Source organism: Trichechus manatus, unplaced genomic scaffold (assembly GCF_000243295.1).
Source record: "Trichechus manatus latirostris isolate Lorelei unplaced genomic scaffold, TriManLat1.0 scaffold00010, whole genome shotgun sequence".
Classification (NCBI taxonomy): Eukaryota; Metazoa; Chordata; class Mammalia; order Sirenia; family Trichechidae; genus Trichechus; species Trichechus manatus.
In genome coordinates this window covers 18,762,939-18,783,838 of record NW_004443946.1, presented here as the reverse complement: position 1 = coordinate 18,783,838, position 20,900 = coordinate 18,762,939, and the positions used below count along the sequence as shown (strand labels likewise).

Sequence of the window (20,900 nt, the reverse complement as noted above, 5' to 3'; positions counted from 1 at the left end):
AAATAGAAATAGAAGGGAAATTCCTCAATATAATTAATGGCATTTATACAAAGCCACAGCCAACATCAGAATAAATGGAGAGATTTTGAAAGCATTCCCCCTGAGAATGGGAACCAGACAAGGATGCCCTTTATCACCACTCTTATTCAACATTGTGCTGCAGGTCCTAGTCAGAGCAATCAGGCTAGAAAAAGAAATAAAGACCATCCAAATTGGGAGGGAAGAAGTCAAAGGATCTCTATTTGCAGATTATATGATTCTATACACAGAAAATCCCAACAAATCCACAAGAAAACTACTGGAACTAATAGAACATTTCAGCAAAGTTTCAGGATACAAGATAAACATACAAAACTCTGCTGGATTCCCTTACACCAAGAAAGAGAACTTCGAAGAGGAAATCACCAAATCAATTCCATTTACAACAGCCCCCAAGAAGATAAAATACTTAAGAATAACTCTAACAAGAGATGTAAAATATCTATACAATGAAAACTACAAGACACCTCTGCAAGAAACCAAAAGAGACCAGCATAAGTGGAAAAACATTTTGCTGATGAACAGGTAGACTCAACATTGTGAAAATGTCACTTCTATCCAAAGCGATCTACAGATACAATGCAATCCCAATCCAAATTCCACTGGCATTTTTTAATGAGATGGAGAAACAAATCACCAACTTCATATGGAAAGGGAAGAGGCCCTGAATAAGTAAAGCATTACTCAAAAAGAAGAACAAAGCGGGAGGCCGCATACTACCTGATTTTAGAACCTATTATACAGTCACAGTAGTCAAAACAGCCTGGTACTGATACACCAACAGATACAAAAACCAATGGAACAGAATTGAGAATCCAGACATAAATTCAACTACCTATGAGCAGCTGATATTTGACAAAGGCCCAAAGTCCGTTAATTGGGGAAAAGACAGTCTCTTTAACAAATGGTGCTGGCATAACTGGATGCCCATCTGCAAAAAACTGAAACAAGATCCATACCTCACACCATGCACAAAAACTAACTCAAAATGAATCAAAGACCTAAATATAAAATCGAAAACAATAAAGATCATGGAAGAAAAAGTAGGGACAATGCTAGGAGCCCTAACACATGGCATAAACACAATATGAACCATAAGTAACAACACACAAGCATCAGGAGACCAGATAAATGGGAAGCTCCTAAAAATCAAACACTTATGCTCATCAAAAGACTTCACCAAGAGTCAAAAGACAGCCTACAGACTGGGAAAAAATTTTTGGCTACGACAAATCCGATCAGCGTTTATTCTCTAAAATCTAGAAGATACTGCAAAACCTCAACAACAAAATGACAAATAACCCAATTTAAAAATGGGCAAAGGATATGAACAGGCACTTCACCAAAGAAGATATTCAGGAGGCTAACAGACACATGAAGAAATGCTCACGATCATTAGCCATTAGAGAAATGCAGATCAAAACTACAAGGAGATATCATCTCACCCCAACAAGGCTAGCATTAATCCAAAAAACACAAAACAATAAATGCTGGAGAGGTTGTGGACAGACTGGAATACTTATACACTGTTGATGGGAATGTAAAATGGTACAACCACTTTGGAAATTGATTTGTGCTTCCTTAAAAAGCTAGAAATAGAAGTACCATGCAATCCAGCTATCCCACTCCTGGGAATATATTCTAGAGAAATAAGAGCCGTCACATGAATAGATATACGCAAACCTACGTTTGTTGCAGCACTGTTCACAATAGCAAAAAGATGAAAACAACTTACGTGCCCATCAACGGAAGAAAAGATAAACAAATTTTGGTATATCCACACAATGGAATACTACGCAACAATAAAGAACAACGATGAAGCTGTGAATCATCTTATAACATGGAGGAAGCTGGAGGTCATTATACTGAGTGAATTTAGTCAGTCACAGAAGGACAAATATTGTATAAGACCACTGCTATAAGAACTCAAGAAAAGGTTTAAATACAGAAGGAAACATTCTTTGATGGTTACAAGGGTGGGGAGGGAGGAGGAGGGTTATTTACTAACCAGATAGTAGATAAGAATTATCTTAGGTGAAGGGAAGGACAGCACACACTACAGGGGAAGTCAGCGGAACTGGACTAAACCAAAGCTAAGAAGTTTCCTGAATACAATCAAACACTTTGAGGGACACAGTAGCAGGGGTGGGGGTCTGGGGACCATGGTTTCAGGGGACATCTAGGTCAACTGGCATAACAGAACTTATTAAGAAAATGTTGTGCATCCTACTTTGGTGAGTGGCATCTGGGGTCTTAAAAGCTTGCAAGCGGCCGTCTAAGATGCATCAATTGGTCCCACTACCTGGAGTAAAGAATGAAGAACACCAAGGACATAAGGAAAGTATTAACCCAAGAGACAGAAAGGGCCACATAAACCAGAGACTTCATCAGCCTGAGACCAGAAGAACTAGATAGTGCTCGGCTACTAGCAGTGTCCGCCCTGACAAGGAACACAACAGAGACTCCTGGATAGAGCAGGACAAAGGTGGGGTGCAGAACTTGAATTCTATTAAGAAGACCAGACTTAATGGTCTGAGACTGGAAGAATCCCGAAAAGCATGGCCCCTGGATTCCCTACCAGCCCAGAATTAAAATAATTTCCGAGGCCCACTCTTCAGACAGGGATTGGACTGGACTGTGGGACAGAAAGTTATACTCGTGAGGAGTGTGCCTCTTAGCTCAAATAGATACAAGAGACTAAACAGGCAGCTTCTGTCCAAAGTTGAGGTGGGAAGACAGAGAGGGTTGGGAGCTGGTTGAATGGACATGGGGAATCAGGGGTAGAAACGAGGAGTGTGCTGTCACAGTGTGGGGAGAGCAACTGGAGTCACATGGCAATGTGTGTATAATTTTTATACGGGAAAAAATTTAAAAATTTAAAAATAAATAGATGTATACTTCGTCTCGCTTACACTGGATATGTTATCAGAATGGAACAATCCCTGGAGAGGATATCACGCTTGGTAAAGTAGAAGGACAAATCTGCCCACTATAGAGAATATACTGGATAATAAAAAGAAAAAAGGGAAAAAAAAAAAAAAAAACAAAAAAAAAACCCAAGACTAGGAGTAAGGTGGAGTCCCTGGGTGGTACTAACAGTTAACATGCTCGGCTGGTAACTAAAAGGTTGGAAGTTTGAGTCTAGCCAGAGGTGCCTCCGAAGAAAGGTCTGGCAATCTACTTCTGAAAAATCTGCCATTGAAAACTCAATGGAGCATAATTCTACTCTGACACACATGGGCCTGCCATGAGATGGAATCTACTCCTCAGAAGATTTGGACTAAGGTGGCCAGGGTTTTAGCCCAACTCTATATTTAGACGTGGAACCTTAAGTAAGTCATAGAACAGAGCTTAGTTTCTTCACCTACTAGACTGGATTAATCCAGATAAACCTTAAAGTTCTTTCTGGATCCAAAATCTGAGTCTTTGAGATAAACTGTTTAATTAAAAAAACATATTCTCAAATTTCAAACTGCATATAGTCACCTAAGGTCTGAATGCAGTAAAACTGAGCTGGCTCTTACAAATTCTAATTCAGGAACATTAAAATGAGATAACTGCATGCTGTTGTTTATTCGGAATTCCCTATACCTGTATTTAAATTCAGCTACTTTAGCATAGATACTTTGCTGCCACCCCCCACAGCAGCCAAGAAACCTGACAGCCAGATTACCTTTCCTTTCATTACCTTTCTTTCTTTTCTAAGGACAGTTTATTCATTCTTCCAGGCCCTGTTCAAACACTACCTTCTTTAAAATGCCATCCCCCCTATAGCCATTCAGTCAAAATTAACTGTTCCTTCCTCTGTGCACCCAGAGCATGTGGCTTGTACTTCTAGTATAGCTTTTATTTCATTCTGTATTTTAGTTACTTGCTTTCATGTACGCAAGTGGGCCCTTTCCAGAGAAAGGATATGCCACTCAGCCAGTCAGATCAGCCAAATTATCCTTGGAAATCAATGGGTGATAGACAGCACAGTAAGATCACCCTCATGCTTTGTTTCTTTGTTAATGGTGGTAAACTGAAATAGTAGATACTGAACACTTCTACTCAAAGCAAAGGGAGATTACGATGAATGTTCAAGATACCAAACTAATTCAAATCCCTACTTTCACCTACTCTCCAGTAGAATAATCAAGTAACTAAAGGTAGATGAAGAAAGAATTACGCGTATAATGGAGAAAAAAAATTATTAAAATAATTAACAAATTATTTTATGTTAGTAAACAGATGGTTGGGGAGGAGGCAAGTGTCTGCTTGGGGACTACGTACTCATCATGCCTTTTCTGTTAACTAACCCTGCTCTTGTCCTCCTGGTTGGTACAACATAACCTCTTATCCCTTGATCGTAAATGATTGGTCAAGGATAATCCAAGTTCTTCCTCAAAAATTTTAGAAACACAACTGTGAAAATAAAGTCAGTCCCTCTCTGAATGGCTGAAATACTAAGATGTAAATAAGTGAACTGTCGACAGCACAGTTATTTCCAGTGTGGAAAAGGCAGATCCGCGGTAAGAGTAAATGAAGCTGACTTGAAGAGTAAAGCAAACATCAAAAACAATTTGAGGTCCAAACCCTGGGTCCAAAATTCCTAGGGCCTCATCCTGTATTTGGGTTTTGTGAGTCAGATTCCCCAATGTTCTTATAATAAATTTCCCATTTTACTATACCTAGTTCAATTTGAATTGTCACTTACAACCGAAACAATCTTGTGATAGACTGTTACTTCGGTGACCTCCAGTTAACCAGGCTTCCCAGCATTCACACTCTTATGTAGTCCTTTCCAAACAGTGACTCTGGATTAGGTTTGTGATGTTTTGACCAAAAGAATAATGGCAGAAGTGAAGCTTCTTAAATGGCCTGGCAGCTTCTGCTTCTTCCCTCTCACAAGGCTTGCTCTTAGAGTACTTCCTGGAACTCAGCCATCACACCATGAGACAGATGAATCAGCCACACAGTGAGATCTACCTGTAGGAAAACCAAGGCCCTGGCCAACAGTCCTACATGAACTCCTAGGTGAGAACCTCCAGATGACTGCAGCTGTATCAGAACCCCAGCTGACACAACTTGTCTTAGTCTGGGTTCTCTAGCGGAGCAAAACCAGTAGACATGGATGGATGGATAGATTAGATGGATAGACAGATTTGATGGATAGATGGATAGACAGACAGACAAAGATTTACTTCAAGGAACTGGCTCACATAATTGTGGGGCCACCAGGTCCAAAATCCATAGGTCAGGCAGCCCGCTAGAAGCTTCTGCAGGCTTAAGTCCCAAGATCCATAGGTCAGGCAACCAGAAGAGTACAGGTCAAGTGACAGAGCTCTGTATGAGCTCTGCCAGAATATCCATTACATTCTGGAGACAGACTATACCCCCAAGGAAACTCCCTTTTTAATTGATTGGCTGATCATATCAGATCACATCACGGAAGGTTATTACGTTACATTATATTACATTATATTACAGAATAGCAACCAGACCAGTATCTGGCCAAACCACTGAGAATCATAGCCTAGTCAAGTTGACACATGAAATTAACCATCACACCACCTAAAGCAGAAGCATGCAGTTAATTCACTGCAATATTAGAGATACTATAGTTTTAAGCCACTAAGTTTTCTGGCTGTTTGTAATGTGAATCCTAACTAATATGAAAGTTTAATTCACATGCAAGTAACTTGGAATTTGATTTTTCCTAATACAGAATATGTATTATTAAAGCGCTCGGCTGCTAACCAAAAGGTTGGCAGTTCAACCCACCAGGTGCTCTGCGGGAGAAAGATGTGGCAGTTTGCTTGGAAAGATGTGGCAGTCTACAGCCTTGGAAACCCTACGGGGCAGTTTTATTCTGTCCTATAGGGTCACTATGAATCTGAGTCAACTTAACAGCACCAGGTTGAGGTCAGCAAACTATGACCCATGGGACAACCTTGGTCCACCATGCGTTTCTGAAAATAAAGCTTTATTGGAACACATACTCATCTGCTTACATATTGTCTATGGCTGCTTTCGCGCTACAAGGGCAGAGTTGAGTATCTGCAATAGAAATCATATGGCCCAAAAGACCTAAAATATTTACTACGTCGCCCTTTATAGAAAGTCTGGTGAACCCTGCCGTACGGTACTTGGCAAGTGTTTTAATATATAAATGACTTAAAATGTAAGCCTATTTTACAACCTCATGCTTAAAGGATGACATTATACATATTTAGCGGCTTTAGGCTAACACAATGCAAAGCACATCACATGGTACACTGTTTGTTAACAAGACTAACACATTATTCATGGACAGGAAAACAACAGAGTTATAAAATCCAATCATAACTATTTAGCAGCTTAAAAGTTCCTGCTCTGGAGGGTCTCCATTATTTGTCTTCGAGTTTCTCATATTAGATATGACCCACTTCCGAACAGCATTAAGAATCAAAAAGCAATGCATGTTTCATTATGATGTAAATTGACATTTTTCTTTCAAATTAATAACTACTTCACAGATTCATCTGCAGAGAAAAATTGGAGTATTACCTAAGTCAATGATTCCCAAACTTACCTGCCGAAAATTGTTTTTAGCAATGCACTAAATTCTATAGATTCTTTTGGCATCTGCTATTTCATAAAGTATCCCTCCTCTTTTATGTATTTCTTTCCCTTACGCTCCAAATCATTATTTCTTCAACCTAAACACAGAAAGTCTAAGCCTTGGCTCTTTATTCCTGGGGCAAATACAAGTATACTATTTTCCTCATCTACAATTAAAAATTCCTCTCTACCACAAACCAACAATCATCTACTAAATCACTTTATTTCACTATTACCTTATCACCCTGCATTACTTCATGATTTGTATAACATTGTAAATTTTTCAAAACACTTTCTTAATGATAATACTCTATAAGGAGAGAGAGAGAGACAAACGGTAAGAGGGAGAGAGGAAGAAGGGAGAGAGCAGGGGAGAGGGAGAAAGAATTCACACATACATATGTGTAGAGGCAGCTGTCTCTCCATGGATCTTAAGGAGCCTTAAAGAAGAATATCAGAAGCAGTTTCACATACCTATTTTACTTTATACTTATACCTTAAAAATGTCAAATTCTCACCCTTAGTTACTAAGTTACACATAGCATCTTTAGTCTCTTACTGCCCAAAATTTAAGCTGGAAAACAAGAATTTAGAACAAACAGAAGCCTGGTACAGTGTTGTTATTTAACGACGATCCTAAAAAAAAAAAAAAAATAGTGAGAAAGAACAGCTTGGGGATAAACCAAAATTGAGGTCAGATATATAAAAGTTATATTGGTTGCTTTCTGTTACCATGTTTATAAAAGTATTCATACTTACTATAATGCACAATAACATTTAATGAGTGCCTATCATGTGGGTACACTCATTAAATGTTTACATTCATTAATTCACTTATCACAATCCTCTGAGGCAGGCATTAGTATTATTCCTCACTTTACAGATGAGAAAACTGAAGCTTATAGAAGTTAAGTAACTCTGAAAACTTAACTTCACTCAATTTAGATATAAGCGTAGGCAGTCTAATCCAGAGTTCCCCTACTATTCTGAATATCTGTATGAACCTAAAACATACTGTTCGTTAAGGGTATGTGTCTTATTTTAACAATATATTTACATATATAATAGCAAAATAATCATAATTTGGGGTGGAAATACTAATTTTTCCCTTTCAGATCTTTGGTATAATGTATTACTACATTTTAAGTTAAAAAAGAAAAAGGTAATACCCCAGAAACTCCCAAGTCATTATTATTCTTCTAAACTCGATTTTGTGAATCAGTTATTATGCTTAGATTCATATAATTTTTATTCTCAATCTTAAACATCTTACAATTTTTGAGCTCTCTGCAGCATACGATATTGAGTAAAATAAAATTGCACATATTATGCAGTGGGAGAAACAGACATTTATCTCCATTTACACTTGGTATGAATGTCAGTGTCTTAGCAATTTTTCCTGTTTGAAGAAAGGAAGCCATTTCAAATCAATAATTTCACTGCCAGTAATAGATTATAGATTACATAAATATAAGCAAGGATAGAATGGTAAACACAAGGTATGTTCCTGAGATTGAGACTGATAAGATTTTAAAGCTGAATGAGATCTTAGAGATCATCTAATCAACTTTCCATTTTACAAATGATACTATTAAACTCCCAATGAAAAATCCAAAATAGATCTTCATCCAGTGTTCTTTCCCCATGTAACAGTACCAGAATCAAGACTGGTCAGTTTCTCCTCTTTGCTATCATAGATTTTCTGAAAAAGATAACAATGTATTTAGTCAGCATTTTAATTTAAAAAAAAAGAAGCGGTAAGTAATTGGGAAAAAAAATAATGTATATTCTTAATGCAAATCCAGGAAAAAAAATAAAATTAATTTTCACAGTAGAGATCATTGTGGGAAATCATTACTTCTACAGCAAAAAGTTAAAAGAATAAATATAAAGGTCTTACACAGAATTCCAAAAGATCATTTGAAGGAAAAAAACCACCATTTTTCAGAGGTGTTGAACAGAATTCTGCTGTGTCTTGAAAAAAGTGTTCCACTCTCAATCAAGTTTCAAAAACACTAGACTAAATAAGTCCAACGGGACTCACAATTACATTATTCACGGCTTTTAACATGCTAATATATAATGTGAATCTCCAAAGAGGGATATATTATGTAGCACTTTCCAAATTTATTTGACCAGGTAAAAACTTTTTCATACTACATCTCCCAGACAAGTGCTGCCAGAACAACATTTAGGAAACACTAGGAGGAATGACAGAAAAAAAGTAGGAAAAAAAAGACTGCCGATCATAAGTTCAAAATAAAGCAACATAAAAGGGTCTTTCTAAAAACTAGCAAAATCTTATTCTCTACTATACGTATACTACTACTGTTCTAAGATGAACATTCTTATGTAGAATATGAAAAGTAGAAGCCAATCATTATGAGTGCTCCTGATACATAAATTAGATACTCTTGATATTAGTGTCCCTGAGTTTAACCACTAATTCTCACACACTGATCTGCTCCAATTCTAAATTAAAATTATCTGCTAGAGGAGCATTTTCATGGAAGAAGCAATCTATAAGGGAAGAGGAAAAAGAACAGGGCAGATGTAATAAACTATATTCTTGTGGGGGAAGGGAAGGCAGAGAAAGAGAGCAGAAAGGTATCAAGATTTCAGGGAACTTCTAGAAAGGGAGCTGTCTGCCCAACACTTTTACCCCTTCTAGTGAAAGAAACCCTTCTTCTTTTGAAGACTTCCCTTCCCTCTGTGTGATTTCTGTGAGGCTACCGATTTAGTGTCCCATTTCCAAGACCCAAGGATGTGCTCCAAACCTGGCCAGTCAAAGTCCTCACTCCGCTGGCTACAGTGACTGACTCAAGGATGGACATGTGAGGCAAGCCAGGTGAAGGCGCATCCTGGAATTGTATATACAAAATCTTTCCTCTTAACTCACTAGTTGGGACAGGGAAAGCCTGTAGTTAAGCATTACTATAATCCTGGTGCTGTAGTGGCTAAGAGTTCGGCTGCCAACCAAAAGGTCAGCAGTTTGAATCCACCAGGCGCTCCTTAGAAACCCTGTGGGGCAGTTCTACTCTGTCCTATAGAGTCACTATGAGTCGGAACTGACTTAACGGCAATGGGTTTGGTTTTGGTTTTATAACCTCCCAACCCTTCCCCTCCCCAATTCTGGTTACATGAAGGAAGTCAGCATGCAATACACTAAGAAAAAAAGAGCAATGAAATGGAGAACAAAAGTCCTTGATTACATTAATTCCCTGATTACATAGTTTGAGTCCCCAAAGACAGCTCCATCTCTATAACCATATGACTATATAGTTAACAAATTCCCCACTTTTAACCTAAGGTAATTTTCAGCTGGGAATCTGTCATTTTGCAACAAAAAGGTCCTAATCCACCTATGTAACTCAAGAAAGAAATATATCTCAACAGAACTTGTAAAGATTAAAAAGATAATACCCAATAAAGGTGGTAACACATTTAATATACCTTTTTTGGAAGACAAGTTGGCACTGTCCATCAACATTTTTAATTCATATACCCGACCCCAAAATTTTACATATAGTAATTAATCTTATATTTTAAAAAACTCATAAATATGCAATGATAAATGTACAATGTTATTAGCTACAACATTTGTCACAATGAAAAATTAGAACTTCAATGTCCATCAATTAGGGAGTTGTCTTAGTCATCCAGTACTGCCATAACAGAAATACCACAAGTGGATGGTTTTAACAAAGATAAGTTTATTTCCTTACACTAAAGTAGGCTAAAAGTCCAAATTCAAGGTGTCAGCTCCAGGGGAAGGTCTTCTCTCTCTCGGCCTTCTCATCAGTGTTCCCCCCGACTAGGAGCTTCTCGGCGCAGGGACCCAGGTCCAAAGGATGGGCTCTGCTCCCGGCACTGCTTTCTTGATGGTACGAGGTCCTCAAAAAATCACATCCTTGCAACATGGAAAACATATTCACCCCATCATATCATAGCAAAAGTCTTAACTCCAAGTCCAAAATCCAAAAATTCCTCTTCATCTGTGAAATCTAGAATACAAGTTATCTGCTTCCAAAGGTACAATGGCAAAACAGGCACAAGCTAGACATTTCCATTACAAATGGGAGAAACTGGAGGGAAAGAAGGGATAACAGGCACCAAGCAAGTCAGCAGAACACATTACATTAGCCCTCAAGGCTTTGAAAATAATCTTCTGTTCTCTGAGACAATTTACACAATAGCCCTGCCCTCCAGACTCTAGGTATTGGCCACGGTCTCTGGATTTTGAGTGGAGGCCCCTGGGCCCTGGCCTTCAGCTCCGCCTTCCAGGCCCACTGGGACAGCAACTCTGCTCCCTCGGCTTTAGGCGCACGATTCTCCTACTCCATCAGAGTGACAACTCCACCCTTAGAAACCCCTGAGGTCATGGCCATACCTTTTGAGACCAAGGCAGCTCAGCTTCTTGTGTCCCTTGTCTCTTCAGCTTCTGCTTCTGTTTCCTGTGGGCTCTTGGCCCTCGGGCCTCACGCCAGCATCTGCCCAGCTGGGGCAAGTGTTCCAAAGCTCTGTAGCTCCACCGGTATAAGTGCCCAGAGGCACCCCACTCCGCCAGAAAGGCTCGTGCACTCAGCTCTCTCACTCTGTGGGTCGGCTCCTGGGTCGGCTCCAGCGCCATCTTTCACCGGTCTCCTGGTTCTGCTGCTGTTGGTTCTCTGCTGCTGCTGCTTTTCTGCTGCTGCAGGCTCTCTGCTGCTGCTGGTCCTCTGTCACTGCCGTACATCTATCCATTCACAGTTTTAAAACCGCTTCCACATTTTAGGTATCTGTTAGAGCAGCACCCCACTCTCAGTACCAAATTCTGTCTTTTATATCTCAAGAGACTGCCTCGGGACACAATCCAGTCTTGCAGGTCAGGTCCTGCCTTACTAACACACACCCATCCTCTCTCATTAACATCATAGAGGCAGGTTTACAACATACAGGAAAATCACACAGTACCAGGAATCATGGCCTAGCCAAATTGATGCACACATTTTTGGGGGGACATAATTCAAACCATGACAGGAGTGATTAAATACAGCATAACCTATGATGTACTACAACAGAGCCACTGAAAAGAAATATGCTTATCTATACGAACTAATTTTTACAGACCAAGAAAGAGTACAATGTAGTGGTGGTTAAGAGTTTACACTCTAGGAACCAGACAATATGGGTTTAACACCTTGGCCTCTTATCCCACTATCTTGGGCAAATTACTTAATCTCACTCTGCTTCAATTTCCTCAACTATAAAATGGTGATAATACCAATACTATTATAAGGATTAAATGAATTAATAGGCTCTGTAAAAAGGTTCTAGAAAAGTATTTTACACTTGGTAAGTTCTTAATAAAGTTAACTGTTATATTGTCACTAATACAAAAAGATGTCAAAGACAAGCTGTAGAGGGAGGGAGGGAAAAACGGGAAGTGCCAAATACTATATATGAACAAGGATCACAAACTCAAATACCTGCAGGGGTTAGGCAGACAGTATAAATAAGTCGGGAACTGTGGCAAACTGGCGAATACATGCCCTATCTCACAAGGGCAGCCACTCTAACCAACTATTATGATGAGAGAAAGCGGTTGCAGTGTTGCTTGAGTCTTTCAATTTTTCAGAAGAAGCTAAAAATCTGAGTTTTATATGAAATACACCTATTTTTAACTTTTTTTCATTTCTTATTCTTTTTTTTTTTTTAATATATAATCTACCCTCCCATGACCATTCCTGTTATAAAACTGAAAAAAAATTAACTAAACCTGATATCCTATTCTCTCTCTCCAACCAGTCAGGATACTAAAGGATAGAAATATATATTACATGAGAGCTTGAAGTAATCTTAGAGAATGACTTCTTCACTTTAATGGTGAGAAAAGCTGAGAAAGAGTTGATATGCTCAAGATTACAAAGTGTTTCTGGCCAGATTAGGATTAGAACACGCTCTCCTAGCGTTATTTCCACGACCCCAGCACTGCTTAAATTTTTTCACCTAAGTACCAAAAACAAAGAATGATGAAGTCTGGAGTTACATAATGGGCTCACTTGAAATGTCTTCAAAGTTTCTGATTTTATCTAAAAAGCTCATGCAAATGCTACACTCTGTGCCTGACGTATTCATGCTTATCTTAATATAAAAAATGCTCTAAATTACTTACTCTAAAGTAAAATTGATACTTTAAGAATTAGTGCCTGAGAGATGTGGGGAGGAAAAAACACCAACTAGACAATAGATAAATAGTAACTTTGGTGATGTGTAAGACACTACACAATACTGGGGAAGCCAGTATAACTTGACCAAGGCAAAGTCATAGAAGCTTCACAGACACATCCAAACTCCCTGAGGGACCCAGTTAGTGGGCTAAGGGCTAGGGACCATGGTCTCAGGGAACATCTAGCTCAACTGGCATAACACAGTTTATAAAAAAAACGTTCTACATCCTACTTTGGTGAGTAGCGTCTGGGGTCTTAAAAGCTTGTGAGCAGTCATCGAAGATACGTCTATTGGTCTCACCCAGTCTGGAGCAAGGGAGAATGAAGAAAACCAAAGACACAAGGGAAAAATTAGTTCAAAGGACTAATGCACCAGAACTACCACAGCCTCCACCAGACCGAGTTCAGGACAAGTAGCTGGTGACTGGCTACCACCACCTAACGCTCTGACAGGCATCACAATAGAGCATCCCAGACAGAGTGGGAGAAAAATGTAGAACAAAATTCAAACCCAAAAAAAGACCAGACTTACTGGTCTGACAGAGACTGGAGAAACCCTGAGAGCACCCTTGGACATCCTTTTAACTCAGTACTGAAGTCTCTCCTGTAAGTTCACCCTTCAGCCAAAAGTTAGACAGGCGTATAAAACAACAACAACACGTAGTTCAACCATATATACAAGACTAAATGGGCACACCAGCCCAAAAGCTAAGACAAGAAGGCAGGAAGGGACAGGAAAGCTGGACGAATGGAAATGGGAAACCTGAAGTTGAGAAGGGAAGAATGTGACACATCACAGAGTTGGCAACCAATGTTACAAAACAATATGTGTATTAATTGTTTAATGAGAAAACTAATTTGCTCGTAAACTTTCACCTAAAGCACAATTTAAAAAAAAAAGAATTCTTGCTTGTTCCCATAGCTTAGACTCTAAACCTCAGAGTATCCTTTGACACAATACCATGTTCTCAGTTTGAGAAGCAAAATACAAATTGTGGTAACACTCACTTATTTCACCATATCTCATCTCCTTCCTCCTTTAATTTTCACATTAGGAAACGTTTTAAAAGCACAGTAAATTTAATCCCATTCTTTCAAAATATATTACTAGCAAAACTACTATAAAAGTTGCTGGCATTGTTTATTTTAATGACAAAATTTTCAAGAAGTTCTACTTATGTAATTAAAATTAATTCATTAAGTATAAATTCATTTATCAACTCATTAAACAATCAGAGAGAACTTCTACCTGGCAATACTTCATCAGACATTCACTTTTTCAGAGGTCTCACAAAAACACTTTTTTAATGCAAGGCAGATAGCATGCTATTCATACTGGCTATAGTCACAACTACTATAAGCAAGTTAAACAATCTTGTCTTCTTCCTTGGTATTTATCTTCTCTGCCCAGATGTGATGGAAGAAATCCCTTGTGGTTTCATTACTTTCTTTTTCAGGATCTCTTTTTTTAATATCTCAAATTCCAAATATGCTTTGTCCTTTTTCAATCCTATTTACAGGAGCCAAGTACAGATTTTATCTATATTATTCGCTGTTTCAAAAAAGCACGATATTCAACTTAACCAGGAATTTTTCACCAGTAAGAGTAAAAATAGACCCTCATTCATCACTTCCTCCCCACTAGCATATTGTTGATTCTCCACCATACACTTCAGTTTCAAGTCAAATAGTCATACACATTTTTAATACAGTTAAAACTCTTAATATCTAGCAACGTATGTATTAACAGTTTTAAAGTCTCTGGTCAGTGATGACAGTACTAAGTATATTCACTAGAAACTAATCAACATTTTCATACGTTTGATTCTCTAATTCTCTAATACATTGCTTCCAACCAAAAATTCATGAAAGAATAACCTAGTTTGAGAAGTAGGCTTCTTTTTTAACAATAGTCATATAGAAACTATTGAAAAAATGAGGTAGGTTTGGCAGAATACATAATTCCATCTGGTAGGATTTAGGTTTTGTTTGTAACAGTGATATATTTACTTACTGACACTCTCTAGTCTCAGAAAATGATGTACTTACACATTCTTATCAATAAATGGGAGCCCTGGTGGCACAGTGGTTAAGAACTCAGCTGCTGATCAAAAAGGTTGGCAGTTCGAATCCACCAGTTGCTCCCAGGAAACCCTATGGGGCAGTTCTACTCTGTACTATAGGGTCGGTATAAGTTGGAATCTATGGCAATGGGTTTTGCTTTGTTTTGTTTTGTTTTTTCAATAAATGGGCTTTTCGGAAAATAATACTGACACATTATATACAAGAATAAGTTTAGGGAATGAAATAAATGATCAAATAATTTCATAGTTATTAGATCATCATCTCCTTGGCTTAGAACTTTGTTTTTTAATATTTTGAATGACTTTATTTATGAACGACTCAAATACTCCCTACATGCAACTATAGTATTTTTGGTTTGGTTGGCTTACAACTGGAGTCCTTGGGTGGTGCAAATGGTTAACTCACTCAGCTGCTAACCCAAAGAATGGCAATTCAAGTCTACCCAGAGGCACCTCGAAAGAAAGGCCTGGCAATCTACTTCCAAAAAATCAGCCACTGAGAGCCCTACAGAGCGCAGATTTCTCTGACACACATGGGGTCACCATGAGTCGGAGTCTACTCAACGGCAACTGGTTAGTTTGCAATTAGCCTTTTATCTAATCTATGTTACCTTGTCTTATATTTGTTCCAATATTTCTTACTGATTTCAAATCTATATTTTAGTGCAACTAAAATGTGTATTAGCAGAGCAAAGATATATTTAAAATAATGCCCTTTTCTACAAATTTGCAATTTTTTCTCATCCATGCACAGGGACGGGTTATCCAATAGGCAAGGTAAACACCAGATCATCTGTAGTGAATGAACAATTTCACATTTTTTCACCACATCAAAGATTCTGCTTCTAGGTATGGCTGGCATCTGTGTCTCTGCCAACCTCACAGCACCTCCCTACAGAATCAAAGCCTCTTTTCAAATTTACAATCCTTGACAGAGACTAATATCCAGCAAGCAAGGTAAGCATGTGCTCACTCCTAGTCTGTATTGAATAATTTTATATGGGTTTCACCGTGAAACCTTGCTTATTGGGTAATCCACCCCTGCCCTTATCACTGCTTTAGATAATGGATTAAGGTAATGTACTGTCACCTTTAGCCAAATACTGTGGTGCCAAACCTTAGCAGTGGCTAGATAATGTGATATTAAGTAGCCAATGGAGCATAATCTGTCTGACTCTATATTATAAATATTCATGTATTCATTACTTTCTTGATAATGATTCTGTGGAACTTTTATAGTGGTGGAATTATTGTGCTGTCTTGATAAATAGCTTCTTTCAAAACAGAATAAAAGTAGGTGAAAGCGACATCTGAAATATAGTAAGCCTGCTATATAATTGTTGTTAAGACTGACTATACATACAATTACCACTGAAACTATTAACATACATATATATACACACATATCCTAACACTGGCTGTCCTATATCTTGTTTCTAGTTTCAAAGCAGCAGACGCTTCTTTGCCTCATGATATTTAATATCTTCAGTGTCTGCTATAAGTAGTAATAGAAGTAAAGAACATTGGAAACAGATATATTAAAAATTAAACTATAACCTTCATCTCTGGCAAATCAACATAAGATAGTTATTAATAAAGATACTGTTGTTAGAGACAGAGCAATAATCTTCAACATAAAATGTTTCCATGTACCATCTATTTTTGTGTACATACATGTCCTCATTTTCGTAATTAAAAATCATTAGGAAAACTAAAATGTCCATGTTCTATTCACTACCATAATCTGATTGCCAAGTCATAAATGATTCAAGATAGTCAAATAAAAAAGAAATGCCTTTGCTAAACATTTCCCCTTCTACCATTATTCTTTCAAAATTCTAATACAGTTAATTCATTTTATGAGAAGTTTCAAAAGACTGCATACTGTATTTGCAAATTCAAAGCTGAGAATAAGATTACAAAAATATCTAGAAGATGAAAAGCTTCAAAGTACAAATATTACCTTTCAACAGATAATCAACAATGTCACAAAGAAGTTTGGAAATGACAATACAATTTCCCGAAAATACTATCTAACACATTGTAAAATGTGTGGGTACGGGGTGGGGGGAAGCTAGTAGACCATACCACTACGTTTATAAATAGTTTTAGATAAAATATTTAAATTCACTATTGTGAAGGACACAGACGATGTTTTACAAAACAAGTCCTCCACCTTTCAGATTCAAACTACAACTCATGAAATCACAGTTTTAAGTGTGGCTTCTTAACTCAATTTTCTGAAGCATAAAATCATAGTACTTAAGCTCAGTGCAACACTTGAAGTTCTAAAAGACACAAAACTGCACAGTATAGCTTCATTTTTGTAGGAGTTTGTTCCCCCAAAATCATATGTAATATCAAGACCAAAGAAATTAAGCTGTTTTGTAAGTAAAATCCACTATTCACAGACTGAGCACTGGAGCGCTTTCCTCTGATTCTTCTCCTTGGTTCCAGGTGCCATCATAAAACCCACTGCCATCGAGTCAATTTTTATTCATATTTAGTTCAATAATTTTTGAAGAAAAAGCCTGTTATTTCTTACTTCAAATATCCATTCTATCATCAAATCCTACTGCCTTCTGTTACCACTTCTACCAAATACGCAGTTTCCTTTTCACTCCTTTAGCCACATCCTTACTCTTGGCCCTAGATTTTTATCCTCTAAACTACTGTACCTCATTCTAATGAAATGCTTCTCCGATTGTATTTAATTCCAAAGTCATCTTCTTTCCTTGACATTTATCTATGCCACCTACCTATTCCACTGGAGCTTTTCAAGCCCTTTGCATTGCATTTTATTCTGTTCAAGAAACTCATCTTCACCTACATAATAATTTATAAGGTTGCCACTGACTTTCAAATTCCCTTAAAAATGCCAGTTTCTTCTTGCCTGTGGTAAATGTACTAAATTCTTCCTTCAGGTAAAGCTTCAAACCATCTAAATATGGAATTCCTTTTGCATTCATCCCCCAAATGCATGGGTAACTTGTTTCAACAATTTTAGCACAATAGTTACATACACTGCTTCTTCAATTGTTTGCATACCAGTGTTACCTCACTGGACTGTAGGGATACAAGAGAGGTGCTGTATCTTTCAAGGTACTCTGTGAAACACCTATTTATTATGTTACTTGACCAAGGTAAGATGATTCATTAAATAAAACTACTGTTGTTGTTATTAGGTGTTAATCGGTTCCAACTCAGAGAGAGTTTGTGTATAACAGAAGGAAACACTGCCCCGTCCTACATCAACCTCACAATCATTGCTATGTTTGAACCCATTGTTACAGGCACTGTGTCACTCCATCTCATTGAGGGTCCTCCTCTTTTTCGCTGACCCCAAGCACAATGTCATTCTCCAGGGACTGGTCCCTCCTGATAACAGGTCCAAAGCATGTAAGACAAAGCCATCCTTGCTTCTAAGGAGTATTCTGGCTGTACTTCTTCCAAGACAGATTTGTTTGTTCTTCTGGCAGTCCATGGTACATTCAGTATTCTTCACCAATACCATAATTCAAAGGCATCAATTCTTCTTCAGTCTTCCTTATTCACTGCCCAGCTTTCACATGCATAAGAGGCGACTGAAAACACGGCTTGGGTCGGGCACACCTTTGTCTTAAAAGTGACACCTTTGCTTTTTAACACTTTAAAGAGGTCTTTTGCAGCAGATTTGCCCAATACAACACGTAAGATGATTCACTAAGTAAAACTACTAGGGAAGCGTAAATAGACATTAAAAAAATCTCCACGGTTTAACTTTTAAACATCTATGGCCTTTCAATTCCATGCACAGCTGACATACTTTGGTTTCTATTAAACTTCAGTCTTACTATTCTATTAATTTTCAAAGCATGGCTAGAATTTAAAGTGCAAGCTGAAGGTTGATATACAGTATACACCTTTACATACCGTGATCAGATTCTTTAAAAAGCAGAAAAGTCAACTCTAAAAACTTAGAGGTAGAACTGAATCTAGGCGCAAGGCAGCAGTTTCAGCATTTAGAAGAGAACACTGCACCTTCCGATTCGGAGGGTTCCTGTCCCTGCAACTGGTTTACACTAGCTTCTCTATCCCAGGGACTTTCAAAAAGGAAAATTCAATAGATCACAGTTAACATCTGGAAAGAATACCAAGGAAAGGCAATCTGTTTACTTAAAAGAGAGGAAGGGGTGCCACAGATACCCCCCTTTTCGTGAAACTCAGCAGCTAAATTAAGCTTTGCACTCAGTATCTACCCTCAGTCTCGGAAGCTGTTCTACCTAATAATAAAATCAAGTCTCATTCAATTTAGTCCCTTCTCGAGCACCATGTCAACCTGTCAGAATTTGACAAGGAAAAAAAATTTAAAAAAAGAAGTCGGGGGGGGGAATAGAAGGGCTAGGATTCCCGTCTACATCTCTTTTTCCGAAATCACATCACTGAGTCTTGGATTTCCTCCACTCCAAACTAAACCCTCTGATTCCAAATATAATTCTTTAACCCCCGCCTCGCCACTCAGTTACACACACACCTCGCCAACTACAAAACCACAGCAGAAACCCCTACAAATCGGCTTCCTATTCATCTTGGAAGTCAAGCCCTGCAGCAACTGCCAATCGCTGAACTGAAGGATACTACCCAAATACAATGCAACGGAATCAGACATGCAGAGCACACACGGCTTCCGCGAGCGAGGGAAACGCGACCCGGGAAAAGTGAGCTTCTCACGAGCCTCGGGACCATCACCGTGGGGGGAGGGGAGGTTCCCAGAAGAGAGACGAACAAAGGAGCCCAAATGGGGGAATCCTTCCCTCTCAAATAAAATGGACTAGATCCCCTGCCGCAGGCTGCAGCCCGTCCATCCCCGCTAGGACACAGAGAGATGGACAGAGGGCCCTTTGCTCGGGAAGGCAGAATGCAGACACTTTCCGAGGTCCAGGCGCAAGCCCATCCTCCACCTCTCGGGGAAGGCGAAGGGTGTCCCATGGGCGGCTGAGGGGATGCCCGGCCTGCGAGGGGCAGCCTGAAGCGGAGCAGAGTTTCGCCTAAAGAACACCCGTGGTCAAGTCCAGCCGGTGCCTGAGACAAGCTCGGCCAGAGCTCCGCGGGGCCGCCGGGTAGAGGGAGGGGGAGGGCAACGAGGGGGTGGAGATGGGATTCCCCACCCCCCTTGGAAAAGCATGAGCGGAGGGATGCACCCAGGCAAGACGAGAGCGGCGTGCTTCACACAGCGGAGCCGGGATCCCGCCGCCAGCACCGGCAGCGCGCAGCCCCGCAGCGCCCGCCGCCCCGACCCCGTAGTCCCCGGGGACCAGGGACTTCGGCTGCGAAGGCGCTGAGGCCTGACATCCGATGGGCCTGCCCCAGCTCCGGGGGAACCCACGGGAACCCTCACCCCAACCTTCGGCAGCTTTCAGCAGTTGTAAAACGCACCCCCTGCGCCCCCTCCTTAGCTGCCCTCCTCCAGAGGGCCGCAGAGCTGGGCCACTACAGCGAGAAGGCTGAGGCAGGTGGGGGCACAGCGGCCGCAGCGGTCGTGGATCTCCTCCCCCGGTTACCTGTGAGGACTCCGACACGGATTTGATGGTCGTGGTTAGTGAGGATCATTCCCTCGGTCGCCATGTTTCCCAGCGCAGTCACCGCACCGACAGGAGCCGGGAGAAACCGGAGCCCGGAGCGCGCGGGCCGGGAGCGCGCTCGCCTCGGAGAGCGCGGGAGCGAGGGCGCCCGGGGAGCGCGTGGCGAGCGGGGAAGGAGTGGGAGGCGGCAGAGCGCTTGGCGGCCTGCTCCCGGGAGAGGCCCGGCCAGGAGTGCGCGAGTCCGCCGGGGGGGGGCGGAGTCAGGGAGCGCGACCCCGAGTCCGAGTCGGAGACAGCAAGCTGGGGGTGGGGGACGCGGCGACCGCACAGAGAGAGCGCGCAGAGGCGTCCGAGCGAGGCGCGAGAGACTAAAGCCGCTCTGCGGAGAGCGCGAGACCCAGAGCGGCTAAATGGCAGGAGACTGA

The 20,900-nt window shown here is 40.0% G+C and overlaps 1 protein-coding gene across 1 annotated transcript in view; it reads right to left on the bottom strand.

The window, feature by feature from the left end:
* Positions 1-20,565, bottom strand: part of GPHN (gephyrin) — a 632,163-nt gene extending 611,598 nt beyond the window's left edge. Inside the window, exon 1 of the mRNA XM_004370959.2 lies at positions 20,455-20,565. Within this exon, the coding sequence (XP_004371016.1) occupies positions 20,455-20,518 (64 nt within the window). The 5' untranslated portion in view covers positions 20,519-20,565. The remainder of the gene's footprint in view (positions 1-20,454) is intronic.
* Positions 20,566-20,900: the final 335 nt, after the last annotated feature.